The sequence below is a fragment of the Tamandua tetradactyla genome, chromosome 5 (assembly GCF_023851605.1).
Source record: "Tamandua tetradactyla isolate mTamTet1 chromosome 5, mTamTet1.pri, whole genome shotgun sequence".
Classification (NCBI taxonomy): Eukaryota; Metazoa; Chordata; class Mammalia; order Pilosa; family Myrmecophagidae; genus Tamandua; species Tamandua tetradactyla.
The window spans coordinates 147,817,361-147,834,703 of NC_135331.1; the positions used below are offsets into that span (position 1 = coordinate 147,817,361).

A 17,343-nucleotide genomic window follows, 5' to 3' on the forward strand; every position below is an offset into this window, starting at 1 on the left:
GAATCAGCACAATAAACAGCAAAAAAAAAGAATGAATGAACAATTATTACAGTGACAGTGACACATGTTAAACAGTCCACTGTAATAGAGTGGTATAACATTAAATCTAATATGGGCTATAGATGCTGTCAGTAGGCACCTTTCAGAAATGGAGAAAACTAATAATAGTTTTAACAGTCTCTGGTTTCTTGCTCTAAACAGTTAGCAGTAAATTTTATTTCTAGGTCTTTTTGTAGAAACAAATTTTTTTTAATTCTCTGTCCTAAGATACTATGCCACTTTAACTCTCAGAAAGGTAAACTAAATAATAATTTAAAAAGTACCAAATATATGTAGTCTGTATTTGAAAACAGAAAGTTATTATTTAATTTTGTATAATTTAACACTTGCTCACTTTTTAAATTTGTATTTTAGGACAAAATGGTCCCACTCAAATCATTAGCTGTACAGCATTTTCTCTTTCTCTGGGGTGCCTAAACAAAGGCAAAAAACCCAAAACTATAAATTCACCTAAAAAAAGGAAAGAAAGAAAGAAGCTATCACCATAATCTTATTACTAAATGCATCCACATTTCGTAGGCATCTATACCTCCTAACATACAGTTCATATATCTTTTCTTCAACTTCTATCATTTAAGAGATAATGGCAAGCTTTTATACAGAAACCTTACATAAAATGTATGAACCACTCTTTAAGAACTTGAGTGAGACAGGGAGATGTAAAACAAAGTAAATATAAGTTTTTCCTTTATTTGTAGTTCTTATATCATATCTGCTAATTATTCTTTCTAAGGCACTCTCATTTAAACTTTAAGACTGCTAATTTCTAATCACAAAGAAACCAATATAAAACTACATAATGCTTAAATTTGTATAGAAGGTGCTAGAGAACTGAAGTTTGCTTTAAGATTAGGATCTAAGGCTATATTTATTTAATATCTCCTTAAGACTTCAGTATATATGTTATAATTAATTATGTACTATGTAGAAGTAAAATCATGAAAACAGAACAAAACTATAAACACAGAATGGATTCAGATGGAGTGAGGTAGAGAATTCGCTACATCACACTTCTGTCATTTTACCTTCAAAAACTTCAGGCGCCATCCAAGCAGCACTCCCTTTGTTATTGGTCATGTGTGTCTGAATGTCACAGGCTGTACCAAAATCACAGATTTTTAGAACTGTCCCTCCTGCAACCAGCAGCAAGCTGTTTGGTGAAGAAAAAAAAAATCAAAGGTTATAAGACTAATATATGATTCTATAATAAAAGAGACATTTGTGGGAATAGAAAGGGTTAAGCAAAATGTCAGCATTTCTGAAATGCTACTTGGTCATTACACTATAACAGCCCGTAGTTCAAGGGGATATTAGTAGAAGTTAACTAACCTTACCCTAGTTGTGGACCCTAGGGCCACAGCTAGACACACATTTTGATGTCTCCATTTCTAACTCCATAATCTTTCCTGACCATACTTCTCTCTGGATCAACATAAAACATGGGGTTTTAAAAATTTCCAGTAGGCCAACATTATGGTGCCCTAAAATGGAAATGGATGGATATCACATATATTCCTGCCCCCACACTTAACCCATCTATCTCAGTATTTTTCAAGCACACAACTAGTCAGTGTGAACAGTTTCATGAAACTTCTGTTTCAGTTTCGTACAATAAATACACACAAAGGTGCTGGATTGTGGAGTATTTCTTACTTGGATCGTGGTAACAAAGTCGGCAAATCTGCTTTGGTCTTATTAACCATATGATGAACAAAAATAAAGCCTTCAGTTTAGCCTAATGTGGCAAGACTGGTTAGCTATTCACTGACCCCATTTTATCTCCCTCCTGGGCACACAATTAGATTACATTTCCCAGTCTCCTGCACAAGATGATCTAAAGCGACTGTTCTGGTCAATAAGAATGTGGGTGGAAGCACTACACTTCACTAAGCCTGGCCCTTAAAAATGTGATTGCTCCTTTTTCTTTCCCCATATGTCAGGTAAATGCAGAGGATTATGAGCTACAGGACAGAAGAAGTGTGGGACCCTGAATAAGCATATAAAAAGATGTCCACCAAAAAGGAACATCCATTTTAGACTTCGTATGAGTGAAAAATAAATTTGTACTGTGTTAAGCCATTGAGCTGTCAGGACTTACCTATTACCGCAGTGTCACTCTAGTTAAGTGGGTGCAGCTATAACAAAAATCTAATTTATTTGGTACTGGCTTAGCAGCAGGCATTAAGGAAACCAAAACTGGAGACTGGAAAGATGGAGACCCATTCAATGCTGTGGCAAAAAATGAAGTAAAGCTTGTCTCGTGTGATCATTTGTAGCTTTAAAGGACAGGAAAAGCAGACTATATGCTAAGCTGAAATGGCAGGATATAAGGCTGACAAAGACGTACTCTTAGCCAGGAAGCAAGAAAGTACTTCGCATCTAAACTGGATGTCTTCAAGGTATTAGAATGAGAAAAGGGCACTGGGGCCAGGGACCAAATAAATCAGGTTCAAGAATTTCTCTAAAAAAGAATTCTGGCTGTAGCTAGGCACATGAAACTGACTGGTATCAGAGAGACCAAAAGTTTACTTTAGAAGAAATTATATTGCCTAAGAAACCACAAGCCTGGAGTAAAAAAAAGTTTCAGTCTCATGACAATACTTAGGACCCTAGAGATACATAAGCAGGAAGCAGGCTGTGAAAGCTGTACAGCTTTTCAGGAGGTTTATACCTCAAAACCCACTTCAGATACAGCTATGGAGACTAATGAGCCAGGATGGGCCTGCAAAACAGCAAAGCCAAGAATCACGAAGAACAATGGATAAGGGAGTTCCTCTCTATGCCAGTTTGAAACTGTTGTGTACCTCAGAAAAGCCATGTTCTTTAATTCTGATTCACTGTTGCAGGGTAGGATTTTTTGATGAGTTATTTCAATGGAGATGTGACCCACCTAACTGTGGTGGGACCTTTTGATTAAGTGATTTTCATGGAGCTGTTCCTCCACCCATTCAGGGTGGGGTTGCTTAAAGGAGTCCTTTAAGAAGGAACTACTATGGAAAGCTTCCGAACTGACATAGACACCTTTGGAGATGCAGAAAGAAAACGCCCCTGGGGAAGCTCTTTTGAAATCAGAAGCCAAAGGACCAGCAGATGCCAGCCATGTGCCTTCCTAGATGAATATACCTTCTTTAGTCAAGGTATATTCCTCTAGATGCCTTAGTTTGGACATTTTTATGGCCTAAGAACTGTAAACTTATACCTTAATGAATTCTCTTATTAAAAGCCAACTCCCCTCCCCCACAAAAAAAGTTAACCCATTTCTGGTATATTGTATTTCCTGTAACATTAACAAACGAAAACACTCTACAAGGCCAGAATCAGGGTCTAATAAAGAAATCTCACACATTATTAAGGCAAAGGAGCCAGACAATGCAGGCCCCCATCCTTACCGAGCAGTAACTGCTGTATGTGCCCATTCTTCCCTTTTCTGATGACATCTTTACAGATTATCTTGTCTGTCTTGTGCTACTGTATGCATATGTGTATATACTGGGAGTGTGTGTGTGTGTGTGTGTGTGGCAGGTAGGACAGATAACTTGCCGTTTTAGTTCATGCATTGCCAAACCATGAGTAGCTACATCCAGACCTGTTGGAGAAGACTACACATCATACTGAGGTAGATGGTGAATGAAAAAGCCTTTGGAATTTTTCCCTGGCAAAGGGGGTGAGTGACTTCACACGTAGTAAGAGAAGTAAAGATCTTTGGTGACCAGAAAAGCAGAATGTGGCTGTGAATGACTTCATGCTCTCCAAACCCATTCTTTCTTACTCTTGAGTATACAAGACTAGATTTCCCAACCTCTCTTGTAGTTAGGTGAAGCCACAATTGAGATGTGGCCAGTGGAAAGTGGATGGAAGTGATGTGTGTCACTGACTCAAAAACTTCCTGTTTTAGTTTGTAAGCTGTCAGAATGCAGTACATCAGATATGGAATGGCTTTTAAAAAAAGGAATTTATTAAGCTGCGAGTTCAGTTTTAAGGCCATGAAAATGTCCAAATTAAGGCACCAAGAGGTTACCTTTATTCAGAAAGGCTGATGTTGTCCAGAACCCCTCTGTTAACTAGAAAGGCACCTGGCTGGCATCTTCTAGGATCTCTGGCTTCTGGACAGCTCAACTGGGAGGACACATGGCGACTTCTGCTAGCTTTCTCTTCTCATTTTGTAAGGCTTCCCTGGGGGCATTTTCCTTTTGTATCTCCAAAGGTCTTTGGCCACGTGAGCTCTATTGGTTCTTTACAAAATGGTTTCCTCTTAAAGGGCTCCACTAAGGAACCCCATCTGGAATGGGTGGAGACACACCTGCATGGAAATCATTTAATCAAAAGTTACCACCCACAACTGGTTGGGTTGTATCTCCAAGGAAAGAACAAAAAAGATCCCACCCAGCAATATTGAATGAGGATTAAAGAACAGGGCTTTTCTGGGATACATGACAGTTTCAAATTGGCACAATTTCCATACATGATTTCCATTATTTTTTTCTCATTGGCTGGCCGAATGGAGAGGTCTCCAAATTCCTGGAGGATGGCAGAACCACAAATTGAAGGGAGCTTAATTAGGTCCCTGAATGCCATATGGAATGTCACTTGCCAAAGAGACACAACTGTTTTGGATTTCACACTTAGTGAGAAATATAAATTTCTATTGTATTATGTCACTTATTGGTGGTAGCAGCTAGTGTTAAAGCAACTAATAAACTGAGCTATTAAGATTCTTATATGAAACTTATACTCAGGTCTTAGGTTTTTTATGTCCCAATTTAACTTGTTATCTTAAAGAACTGAAATCTTTTTTCATATTAAATGAACTATGAAAGCAAAATATAGTTTTATCAGACTATAATTAAAAAGTTAATCGTACATTTAAAAAACACAAGTCACTCTCATCATTACTTAAAAAGTTTCTAGGCTGGTGAGCTGCTCTGAAAATGTGTAGAAATAATTCTTTATTTTGAATTCCCTCCATCTCTTTCTTACATACAAAGATACAGTGTTTTATATAGTCAATATTTATTTTTATGTATGTTTGCTGATAGTTTTTTTCACCATTCCTTCTATAATTGTTTCCTTTTCCAAAGTACATCTTTTAGCACTGCCTTTAATGAAAGTCTGCTTATGGTGAATTCTCTCAAATTTGTTCCACCAAAATGTCTTTATTTTGCCTTTTTTATCTGACATTTTAGGGCAGGCACACAATTCGAGGTAGACAACTTTTTTCTCTCAGCTCTGAGAAATTAAGATTCTAGCCTTCTGGCTTCCACTTTTACTGTTGGAAAGTCTACCTCAGTCTAAAAGTTGTCAATCCTTTTAGGAGTTCTATCTTTTCTCATCAGCTTATCTTTAAATTTTCCCTTTACTTTTGTTGTTCTTTAAGTCTCACTATGGTATGTTACAGGGTAGATTTATTCTGCTTAGAATTCGTTGTGGTTTCAGAATTATAAGATTCCTATCTTTTCTCTGGAAATTCTCAACCAATCATCATTTCATTGGAATTCTAATGATACATTATTGGGCTATTAGTCCCTCTCCTTGTGGTTAACTAATTGTTTTTTGTTTTGTTTTGCTTTTTATTTTTTTGCTTGTGCTGCATTTTGGGTTATTTCAGATGTATCTTACAGTTCACTAATTCTCTCATCACGTATATCTTATCTGCTATTTTAAAATTTTAATTATTTTGTTTTAGTTCTTTTGGTTATTTTATAGCTTTCATTCACTGCTAATGTTTTAATCCTATCTTTTATTTTATATAAATATAAATAATTTAAGCATATATATTTTATACTCCTTATCTGGTAATTTCTTTGAAGTCTTATGAGGGTTTAATTCTGCTTTTTGTTATTTCTGATGACTCACTTATGGCAACTGTTCTAGTTTGCTAGCTGCCGGAATGCAACACACCAGAGACGGATTGGCTTTTAATAAAAGGGGATTTATTTTGTTGGTTCTTCAGAGGAAAGGCAGCTAACTTTCCACTGAGGTTCTTTCTTACGTGGAAGGCACAAGATGGTCTCTGCTGGTCTTCTCTCCAGGCCCCTGGGTTCCAACAACTTTCCCCGGGGTGACTTCTTTCTGCATCTCCAAAGGCCTGGGCTAAGCTGCTAGTGCTGAGATGAGGAATGCTGAGCTGCTTAGGCTGTGCTACATTGCGTTCTCTCATTTAAGCACCAGCCAATTAAGTCAAACGTCACTCATTGCAGCAGACACGCCTCCAAGCTGACTGCAGATGTAATTAGCAACAGATGAGGTTCAAGTACCATTGGCTTATGTCCGCAGCAACAAGACTAGGTATGCTCACCTGGCCAAGCTGACAACTGAATCTAACTATCACAGCAACTCATGAGTTTGGTAATTTTCATTGTGGTTTCATATGTGATCTTAATCTGTAAGAATTCTAAAGGTCCTGGTTTGAGGGTACATGACTTCAAAATGGGGTTGCATTTGTTCCCAGATACACTGAGACACTAACAACTCCAAAGCACTTTTAATCTGTCTGGTTGAGGTTTCCTTGACTGTAGAAATACTGTCAATTCAAAGCCATGATAGCATAAGCAGAGACAACTTTTTCTTTCAGCTCTGTGAGAAGTATCAGTTGGTCTATGAAAACTAATTTTTTCTAGTCTATCTTTCTTTAAGTTGTTCCTTCCAAGAGTACTGAATTATACAGAAGTCTCAGTTCTGCTACCCCATCTTGGGCAGAATAAAGGACAGATTTCCAATAATACAGGAACAATTAAAACCCAGGGTTCTACATTTTTGGTGCTAGCAGAGATTCACAGGAAAGCTTGTGACTTCCATGACTGCTTCTCAATCCAAGTTCAGTTCTATCTTTTACTCCGATGATCTATTTCCCTTATTTTCTTGTAAGATCACCTATGCATCTAAAAGAATGTTTGTCATATGCAGCATTTGTGGATGTTTATTATGGGATAGTTTTTTTAGTTTATGCCCTAAAAAAAATAAAGTTTTTTTTTGTTTTAAAACTAAAATTTAAAGTTAAAAAAAAAAACCTAGTTTATGCTGCAGTTCTAAAATTCTTTTAATTATGTACCCATAAGAATCAATGGGTACACTCTGGATGATTACATGGTATGTGAACAGACAATACATATTAAAAAAATTTAATAAAGCAAAAATCAATGCTCAGCCTCTCCAAGAACATTAACTAGTTCTATCCCTCTATTCCATTATTGACACCCTTCTCCAACTTGAAAAAGTTAGAATGGGCATAGTCCAAACACCCATAAAGATGGGGAAAAGGATCAAATGAGGAGTATAATAGAGAAGATAAGATTTAACAAGTGCGTATGACTGCTAAATCATCAAATGTATACATGTTTTAGTCTCCAGTGTCTTGAAGCTGCTAAAGGAAAAATCTGAAACTGTGCAATTGTAACCTACACAAAACTGAAATCTGTTCTATAACCATTTGTTTCAATGTACTTTGAAACCTATTGCTTTTTTGCATATGTTGTATTTCATATTAAAAAATGTTTAAAAAAATGCAAAATAGCCCTACAATTTTCAAATACTCATCATATGTTTGATAATATTTTGGTTGTACTGGGCTAAATAAAATATTCTACCAAAATTAAAAAAAAAAAAAAAAATCAACGGGACTAGACCCAGGCCTGAGGAAACGCGAGGTGCACCCTGGGACGAGTAGTTGGGAGCTGAGTCTCCTGGGTTTGTGCCCAGAAGGCCTGGGCAGAAGAGTAGGGAAGTATGGTCTAGCAAGGGGTCCAGGGTTGGGAGCACGCTGAGCCATGGAACAGAAGTCTGAGTGCGTGGCCTGCCAAGCAAGCAGTGCTGCAGGCAGATTATTGAACACCCTTAGTAATGGCTATGTAGATGCAGCTTGAAGCAAATGTAGACACTTCAACGGAAGAAGAAATCTTTGTCCATGACCTATTTCACGGTTACAGCAATATGGCATAAATGCCAATGAAAAAGAAACTGGAAGAAGCTGGGTTCCTTACTGTTGAGGCTGTTGCCTATGCACCAAAAAAAGGAGCTAATAAATATTAAGGGAATTAACGAAGTCAAAGCTGATAAAATTTTGACTGAGACAGCTAAATTATTTCCAATGCAAATGAAACTACTGCAAACGAATTCCACCAAAGGTGGCTGGAGATCATACATATTACCATAGGCTCCAGAGAACTTGACAAATTACTTCAAGGTGGGATTGAAACGGGTTCCATCAGAGAGATGTTTGGAGAATTTCGAACTGAGAAGAACCAGACCTGCGACACTCTGGCTGCTACATGTCAGCTTCTCATTGACAGGGGTGGAGGTGAAGGAAAGGCCGTGTACATCAACAACAGGGGGTACCTTTAGGCTAGAACGGTTGCTAGAAGTGGCTGAGAGATGTGGCCGCTCTGGCAATGATGTCCTGGATAATGTAGCATATGCTTGAGGGTTCAACGCAGACCACCAGACCCAGCTCCTTCATCAAGTATCAGCCATGATATAGAGTCTAGGTATGTACTGCTAATTGTAGACAGTGCCACTGCCCTCTATAGAACAGACTATTCTGGCTGAGGTGAGCTCTCAACCAGGCAGAGGTTTCTGTGGATGCTTCTGGGACTTGACGATGAGTTTAGTGAAGTAGTGGTAGTCACCAACCAGGTGGTAGACCAAGTGGATGGCACAGCCATATTTGCTGAAGATCCCAAAAGACCTACTGGAGGAAACTTCATTGTCCATACCTCAACAACCAGATGATACCTGAGGAAAGGAAGAGGAGAAACCAGAATCTGCAAAATCTGTGACTCCCAGTCTTCCTGAAGGCGATGGGCGATGACAAAGACTGAACCATTGTTTTTTGCCCCTGTGATAAACCTTAAGTGTTGCACCCTAACGAAGAGGACTGCTTCCTGGGGTCTTCACAGGCCTTTTCCTGTTATGAATGCCAGGGAAAGGCTTCTGGGAAAACAGCTATTGTATCAGGTATAAAAAGGAGACAGGTCACGACTGATCTGAAATGTTTATTCCTTCTAGAGCGTATTATTCTCTATGTGATTTCTTTGGTTCTTGAGGGAGCTATGGAATATCTTTGATACAGTACCTTAGTGTTGACTCAGGACTAACACCTGTCTACTGGGCAAACTTATGTTTTTGAGAGAATTAAAGCTGGGGAAACCCAGCTCATCTTTGTCTGAAAATGGGGAAATGAAACACCCAAGCTATATGGCAAAGGGAATGGGTTCTTTTCCTTTGTTAGTAAAACTTCGTCTTGTCAATCAGAAAGAGATATTTAAGTTTGTGTATCTGGATTGTTGTTTTAATTAAGGAGTCCAGAAAAGCCCTACTGGGCTGCCAGCACTTTGCTTCTACTTGCTTGGGCTTTTACTGCTAAGATGAACTCAAGGTAATTCTAGGACCTTAAGAATTTCAGAGGCTCTTTAAGTAGGCTGATTCGCTGTGAGGCTGCTAATTCGCTGTGAGGGAGCTATTTGAAGTAAATGTGTTGTTTAGGGGTTATTGCACAAGTTGAATATTTCAAAATCAAGCCTCTATATTATCTTTTTAGCACTGGCTAGGAATGATCAGTTTAAAAATTTGAAAACTCATTGGGAAGGGAAGTATGTATGATTTAGAATCCTATATTCAGATGACTGAGCTTACTGTTCCTCAGTCTAATGGAGAATATTATAAAACAGGCACATCAGCTTTCCTATTGCCTTTGCTTTTATTCCATTAAGACTCATGTTATAGAGGTTTGGTACTTTCCCTGAATATTTACTTCAGGGGTTAGAGATACTCTTCCTCCCTTTCAGATTTCTACTCAGGTTAGGTTTAACCAGTTCTTCCAGTTTCAAAGGGCCTCTGGCCAGCACTGGGAGGAGAGACTGAAGATCTCCTACTGCTGACTCTTTTGGTCCCACTGTATGTAGGGAGACAGGAAGACCCAGTCAATTTAATGTAGCTTTGCTGTGGTTTTTTTGTTTTGTTTTGTTTTACCAGAGAAGTTACAGCTTTATAGAAAAATCATACAGTAAATAGAGTTCCTATACATTGTATGCATATACCACATTTTGTTGGACACTTGGGTTGGGGCTGCAGCCACCTTATGGCAACTGGGAATGATACCACTATGAACTTCGTACAAATACTCATTTGGGTTCCTGCTTTCAATTCTTTTGGGTATATACCTAAAAGTGGGACTGTCAAGTCACATGATAATTCTATGCCTTACTATTTGAGGGGCTGCCAGACAGTCTTCGGCAGCATTGTGCTATTTTACATTCCCACCAACAATAAACGAGTGTTCCTATTTCTCCATATCTTTCAAACATTTCTTTATTTATTTTTAATCTTTTTTTGACTCTAGTCATTTTAGTGGGTGTGAAATGGTATCTCATTTTGGTTTTGATTTGCATTTCCCAAATGGCTGGTGATATCGAACATTTTTTCATGTGCTCATTGGCCATTTATATGTCTTCTTTGAAGAAATGTCTATTCAGGTCTTTTGTCCATTTTTCAATTGAGTTGTCTGTCTTTTGTTGCTGAGGTTTGGAATTTAGGTATTGTAGATATTAAACCCTTGTGAGATATATGGTTTCCAAAAAAAAAAAAGGGACTTAATGGACACGTTTCAGTACATCCTCATGAGTACACAATTTTACTGTGTTTTTCAAACTAGGGTATGAAACCTTGCCAGCAAATAAGTGTATAGCTGGGATAAATGGTAGAGTACCTGCAAAGACCTAATTACAGCTAGCACATCTTCCTGGACTATCACTTTTATTCAGTTATAAGTATTTTAACATTCTACCATATATTTTAAAGCAAATTGCATATTATAGGATCTTAAATGCAAAATTCTTATACAACTTTCCCTATGAAGGCTTCTTTGGGCTCTGTCCCTTCTCTCAGACCTACTGGGGTTCTATCACACAACTTTATTCTGGAGGCTGGGAAATTTTGAGAAGTACCAGTTTAGGGCATTAAAAACCTTATAGAATTTCAAAATGTCAAATGATTCAGCAGCATTATATTTTCTAAAAACAGCACTACAAATCAAGTCATCCAAGTCTAAGATTGCTCATAAGGTCAAAAATAGTTCCTATTTCAAGTATTCAGTTTACTTAAGAAGCAATAAAAGAATATTTACCAATAAAAAAATAAAGAAGTAAATATTTATATGTACTGGTATGAAAAGACATCCATGTAAGTGAAAAAAGCAACATTGTATGTAGTATGATCCACGGTGTATTATATAGTATAGTACAGTATAATCCATGGAGGCAGAAAAGACTTACTTTATACTTTTATTATTTGAATTACTTTTTTAGTATGAGTATGCATTATTCAAAAATAAGAGTAATAACAATTTAATAATTTAACAAAATAAAGCCATTACAGAAAGGAAAAAATCTTTATTTGAAATGTTCTAAAAATATTAAATTCCAGGATAATATTAAATCTGTTCTTTACATGTATCAAAGCCCCATTTTTGTGTGTGTAGAGTATGAGTATGGAGGAGGGAAGGGAATGTACAATTCTATTACTGTTAAAATGAAATGAATGAAAAATTTCCAGAAATTTTTCTGACCTTAATATTATAATTTTTCCTAGGTGTTCCATCACCCAAGTACAATTACCGTATAAAATATTCTTTCTTAGGAAGTTTTTGCTTTTGATGACAAACAGAAATAGGGACAGGTTATAAAATCTCCATCAATAGCAATATATAAAAATTCATCTTAATTACAAATTTTATAAGCTTTTGGTATATAATTACAAATTTTATAAATTTTTTGCTATATAATTTTGTACCTGAATTCCAACTGGAGATATTATTTAGGAAACTAGTTACCTTTCAGTGAACATAACCCAGCTAAGCCAGATAAACTATTACTATCTACATTTCCAAACTGCCAAAAAGACTTTCATTGATAATTCAAGTGGAAAGAAATGCTAAATGCAACTTATTTCTATATACATTTGAAAACAAAAACTTTTCCATCTCATTTTTCTTGTTCAAGTTCTTATAACTTTTAACCAAGGAGAATGTAAGAATTCTATAAATGGCTTCCTTGTTTCATTCTGACACATTCAAGACACCATAATTTTTCTGAATCACAACATTTATGCCAGTATTCCTCTACTCATAAGGCTTCAATGTTCACCGCTCTTGGCTTAGAATAAGGCTCACTGAAATCTGGACCTAGATGATCTTTTCAACCTTACTTTCATACTGTCCAAAATAAAATCCTACAGTTATTTTTGATATACCTGTGAATACACCTGGAAAAGATAAATAAAATGGGAGCACAAGTATAACTTGTCATTATATAAAACACTTCACCAAATCATTGGGTGCCTTCTTTGCATGCCTTTCTGACAGACCCTGTTTGACCACAGATCTGTAGGTTTCCTGCTGACAACAAGATGTAGCATGTGGGTGTGTGTATACAATTGCATAAGAAAGCACAGCCATTATGAAGAACTTTCCTATATCTCATCTGGAAAATTAATTCAAATTTTAAGTCCAACTTGTATACTGAAAGCCACAAAGATGATCTCTAATACTACAACTATTGGGATGCTCAAGAGGAATAAATGACCTGGACAGACCTCACATAAATATGTTATTGTTATTTATTAGCAAAAGGAGAATTTCTATCTACAAAATTTTAGTAGGATATAGCTAATCTAATCTGGGTTGCTTAACCTAAAATTTATGGCTTTATGGGGCATGGTTGGATGGAGAAGGGGGTAGTTGCTTAAGCTGTGTAACTAATGGAATATAAAATGGAGATGTTAGAAAACTGAAATGACTTCCTTTTGCAGACAATTATTTCCACATATATTGCTCGGTAACTAGTCAGTTATCCCAAAGCTAAAATACATTCTAATGCAGAAGAAAAGAAAGGAATGCTTTGGAAGCCACATCTGATGGTTTCAGGCTCCCCCAGGAAAAGAAAGTTTTGCCTTGCCTGATGCTTGCCCTTATCCTTTGAATCATTAGCCAATCTGGTGTTGGGTAAGATCTATGATTCTCATGAATTTACTTTGATATTTCAATTCGGTATAAATACAGGGCAGGAGGTGGGGAAAGACTGAATCTCCATAACCAGAAAAAAAAAGGTTAAGTGGTTTTTTCTTCACTAGCCAAGACAGACAGCTAAGACAACAGTCTCAGGAATCAAGTTAAAAAAATAAAACTACCATGAATCTGGAGCTTAAGCATTATTTTACCAGGGAAACAGAAGACTAATAAGTTTAAACCTGAGAATAGAAATAATATACACTAGCAAGAACAGCGATTCCAAAAACTGGAACCTAAGTAGGCACATCAGATTAGACATCAAAGTGAAAAATTATACCCAGAAGGGATGCTTTAATGCTTTACACCAGTATCAAAGAATGGAATAACTTGAGACTACATTTGTGACTGATGTAATTTTACTAGGGGAAACCTCTTCTCTGAAGACTCCTGTGGTGGTAGGGGGAAGGCATTTTGGGAGTAACACTTTTACTCTGTTGTGGGTAAATAAAGAAGAAAAAAAAAAGAAGGAAAGGGGTATTCATAGCACATGTTTTCTGTAATTGAGTGCTTACATAAACAAATAAAAGTTTGAGCCTTTTTAAATATTAAATTTAGGAATTTTTAAGTTAATAATAATTTTAAGCCCCAGGATTCTCAACATGAAGAAATCCAGAAAATTTTAATTTCTACGTAGATACCAGAAATGTTCTTGGCTTTCCTCTGAAAGGGCAAATAATGACCACTCTGCAAATTTTTGTAGAATGTGTGTTATATGTGGAAATCATGCTAATTGTTGGGGATATAGCAGGGAACATAAGACTTGTCCCTGCTGTCATGAACATAAAATCTAGGAACAATATTATATACTACAGCACAAAATGAAATTTGCAGGCTAACAGATTCTAAAAGTATATTAATCTAATGTAGATTATAAAAAACAAAAATCCACTAAAATAAAAAATTGCACTCAAGACAACATTCCAAAATGCAAGTTTAAAGAAAGGACTACATGATGATGAGTTAAAAATAAACACTCTTAAGCAAGCTAAAAGGGAGGAGAAAAGAGAAACTCATGTACAAATGATCAGCTTGAATTAGGGAACGGGGGGGGGGCTGGAGACAGCAAGGAACAGATTACACCATTAGAACTTACTTTGGTGGTTTCAGGTCCCTGTGAATTAGAGCTTTGGGTTGCATGCTGTGAAGATAAGCCACTCCTTGGGAACACTGTAAACACCAACTCATTGCATGGGCAGCAGTGTAATATGGCAATGGTTCAGCACCATGCAGCACTGCAAAAGAAAGGCACAAACTAAAAAGAACTTTATTGTATATAATAAAAAACACAAAGTGAATGCAAGCACTATCAGAACATGTCTGGATATTTTTCTAGACATATTCTTATCCGTTCTTCTTGGGATTATTTTCTAGATAAAAAGATTAAAATATCTAATAATTTTGAGTGGATGACTACCACACAAATAACATTACATACCATTCAAGTACAATTAATATACATTATCATACTCTTCCAAATTGATTTGTCTATCTCATAGTAGTATCAAATAAAAGCAATGTGATGGCACACTACAATAAGAGAGACATAGAAAAATACTACAGAAGGAAACAAATAATTTGCATCAAGAATGTTTACAATCATATTCTCCATAACTGCTAAAAACTAGAAACAGTCCAACCAAATAAAACAATGGCTTATTAGAAACCCATTAACAATGATGAGCACACAGGTATTCAAAAAAAGTAATAATCTATAAAACTAATGCTAATTAAAAAATAAAAGAAAGTATATTTATGCATATGGTTGATGTTTTTAGGGTGAAAGAGTTAGCTTTGTTCTATAAAGGTAAGAAAATGATAAAGTTTTCTTTCATTGTTACAATTAAAATGTTCTATGATGTGAGTTTTCACAATTTTAGTTTTGAAAAAAGCACAACAAAGCAAAGAGAAATGGAAGTACAGTTAAGGAGCTCTAAACTCAGAGAGGGCAAAAGGACAAAAAAATATATAAATTCTAACATACTTATCTGTTTAAAAAGCAAAATTTTACTTTACTTAAATAGTTTTAACATTATGAAAAGCAGCATCCATTTAAGAAATTTACATATTTAAGAATTTTAAATTTCATATGCTAATGCAATAACTTCTATTCTTTTCATTTTTAATCTTGAGCATTTTTTTTTAATTATCTCCTTCTGGTATTCTGATGGTAAATTGTGAAGAACATTAAATAAGTTACAGTTTTTATTGAAAGCTTTTCAATTATTATAAATTTACTAGAAAAGACAGGACTAACGACACTCACCATTATATAAAGAGCCTCCTTCAGCATATTCCATCACAAGACACACCTAAAGGAAACATGCCAGAATAATTAACTACTGAACGACAGCATCTTAGGGGACATGAGAGAGAATTTTATTTCTAGAAATGCATAAAAAATATTAATTTATCTACTACTGTGTGTATACCCCTAGAGAAATAAAAAAAAGATATCTATGATCTAAGACCTTATCTTCCAGGAGCCTACTGTATAAGAGAGGAAATGGATGTAAAATTATAATCACAAGATCTTTTGGGGACTTTCCTCCTGTGTTCCTAACTGGTGCTGCCATGGGATATCGAAAGCTTCACAAGAAGGTGAGGTTATTGGATAAGACCATCTAAGACAACTCCTCCAACATATTGTGTTGCTAAAGAATTGGAAACAAATAGAACAAATTCATAATGGTAGCACTTACTTTTTCAGAAATATATCTAAATTAGGATTAAACTGTCTTTATAAACTACAGACCCACATTAATCTGCCAGGAGGTTATTTCTTATCAACAAATGACAAGGAAAAAGTGACAAACTTACTGGATTCAAGCAAGCTCCATATAGCTTTACAATATTAGGATGGTTCACACGTGATAACTGCCGAAGCTGCAACAAATCAAGGTTTCTTTTAAAATGTGCTATTTTTTGAGATACTAATTTCATAGAATCATTGAAATCTTTTAGTTGTACAAAATATTTTTCAATCATTCAACAATCACCATCTCCTAGGACAGGCACTGTGGTCATAGGAATACCAAGATGGATGGCACAGAATACCTGCCCTCTAGTACTCAAAGTTTAGTTGGGGATATAGACATGTTAACAAATAATTTAAGTAGTGTTCAAAGTGCTGTAACAGGAGTTCTGAATAAGGCATGACAAGTACACAGAAGAAGAATTACCTCTGCCAAGAAAGCCAGAAAGCCATCCCATAGATGGCACTGATCTAAGTTACCCCATGTCAGAAGAAGCCTTGTCATTGTTGTCGCCACAATCTTCATAGCCATGATTGAGTGGTGTACCCACTCTGTGCCAGACCCTGGCTGGCATTTCATAGATGTACCTCTCACAACTCTGCAAGGTAGGTACTATGATTTCCATTTTAAAGATGAGGGACCTGACACTCAGAGAAGGTAAAGCAAGTTGATTAAACACCTTACAGATAGAAGTGGCACAGCTAGAGTTTGAACTTCATTCTTACTTAAAATATGTACTCTTTCCCTATTTTACTCTCTTCCCTCTATTCTCTCCCACCTCTTCAATCAATTCCCTTTTCTCATTTCCTACTGCCATTGCTTTAGTAACTGCAACCAGAACAGCTGCAGTAATTACTACAACCTTCTCCTAGCAGGTTTCCCTATTTCCAGTTTTAATTTTCCCCAATCCAATGCTTTATACTGAGGCCAGTGATGGGTTTACTATACTCAACTCACTTACCTGACTCTAAATCTCAAACTTCTATTAATGTACCCCCCAAGACTACTTCTTGCTTATTCTTTTCTCCTTTTCCTATCTTTTCTACCCTTCCACCTCTTTTCTTCCCTATTACCTATATCACATTGCTGGCTCATACCTAATCCATCAAGATCTTTAAAATCTCGGGCGGGCCACGGTGGCTCAGCAGGCAGGAATGCTTGCCTGTGATGCCAGAGGACCTGGGTTCGATTTCCAGTGCCTGCCCATGTTAAAAAAAAAAAAGATCTTTAAAATCTTTATAGTATGTCACTAGAAAGTTGTATCACTTTTCAGCCCAAAATCTCAATATTTGTGGATTTTTTGACCTAACAGAAGAACATCACTATTATATTTTATCTTAAGATTCAGCACTGAGTTTCAGAAAGCAGATTAAATTCCTCTCCTTCCTCAAACATCGCTAAAACAGCAAAGGGATTTTTTAAAGGCTTAAACTCAGAAGAATGAAGAAAGTGGGAAAGGGGCAGACAGCAAAA

General features: G+C 36.3%; 1 protein-coding gene and 1 pseudogene across 5 annotated transcripts in view; one reads left to right on the plus strand and one right to left on the minus strand.

Annotated features, from left to right (window-relative positions):
* MAP3K7 (mitogen-activated protein kinase kinase kinase 7) overlaps nucleotides 1–17,343 on the minus strand; it is a 116,175-nt gene that overhangs the window by 70,633 nt on the left and 28,199 nt on the right. For all 5 annotated transcript variants that reach the window (XR_013176292.1, XM_077162424.1, XM_077162423.1 and 2 more), the window contains 4 exons: nucleotides 15,935–16,000; nucleotides 15,381–15,426; nucleotides 14,211–14,349; nucleotides 1,086–1,210 (listed from right to left, as the gene is read on the minus strand). Coding sequence is in view for 4 of the 5 variants with exons in the window: in XM_077162424.1 (XP_077018539.1) it covers nucleotides 1,086–1,210; nucleotides 14,211–14,349; nucleotides 15,381–15,426; nucleotides 15,935–16,000 (376 nt within the window). In the remaining variant the exon portion in view is untranslated. The remainder of the gene's footprint in view (nucleotides 1–1,085; nucleotides 1,211–14,210; nucleotides 14,350–15,380; nucleotides 15,427–15,934; nucleotides 16,001–17,343) is intronic.
* LOC143682363 (DNA repair protein RAD51 homolog 1 pseudogene) lies at nucleotides 7,897–8,847 on the plus strand (annotated as a pseudogene).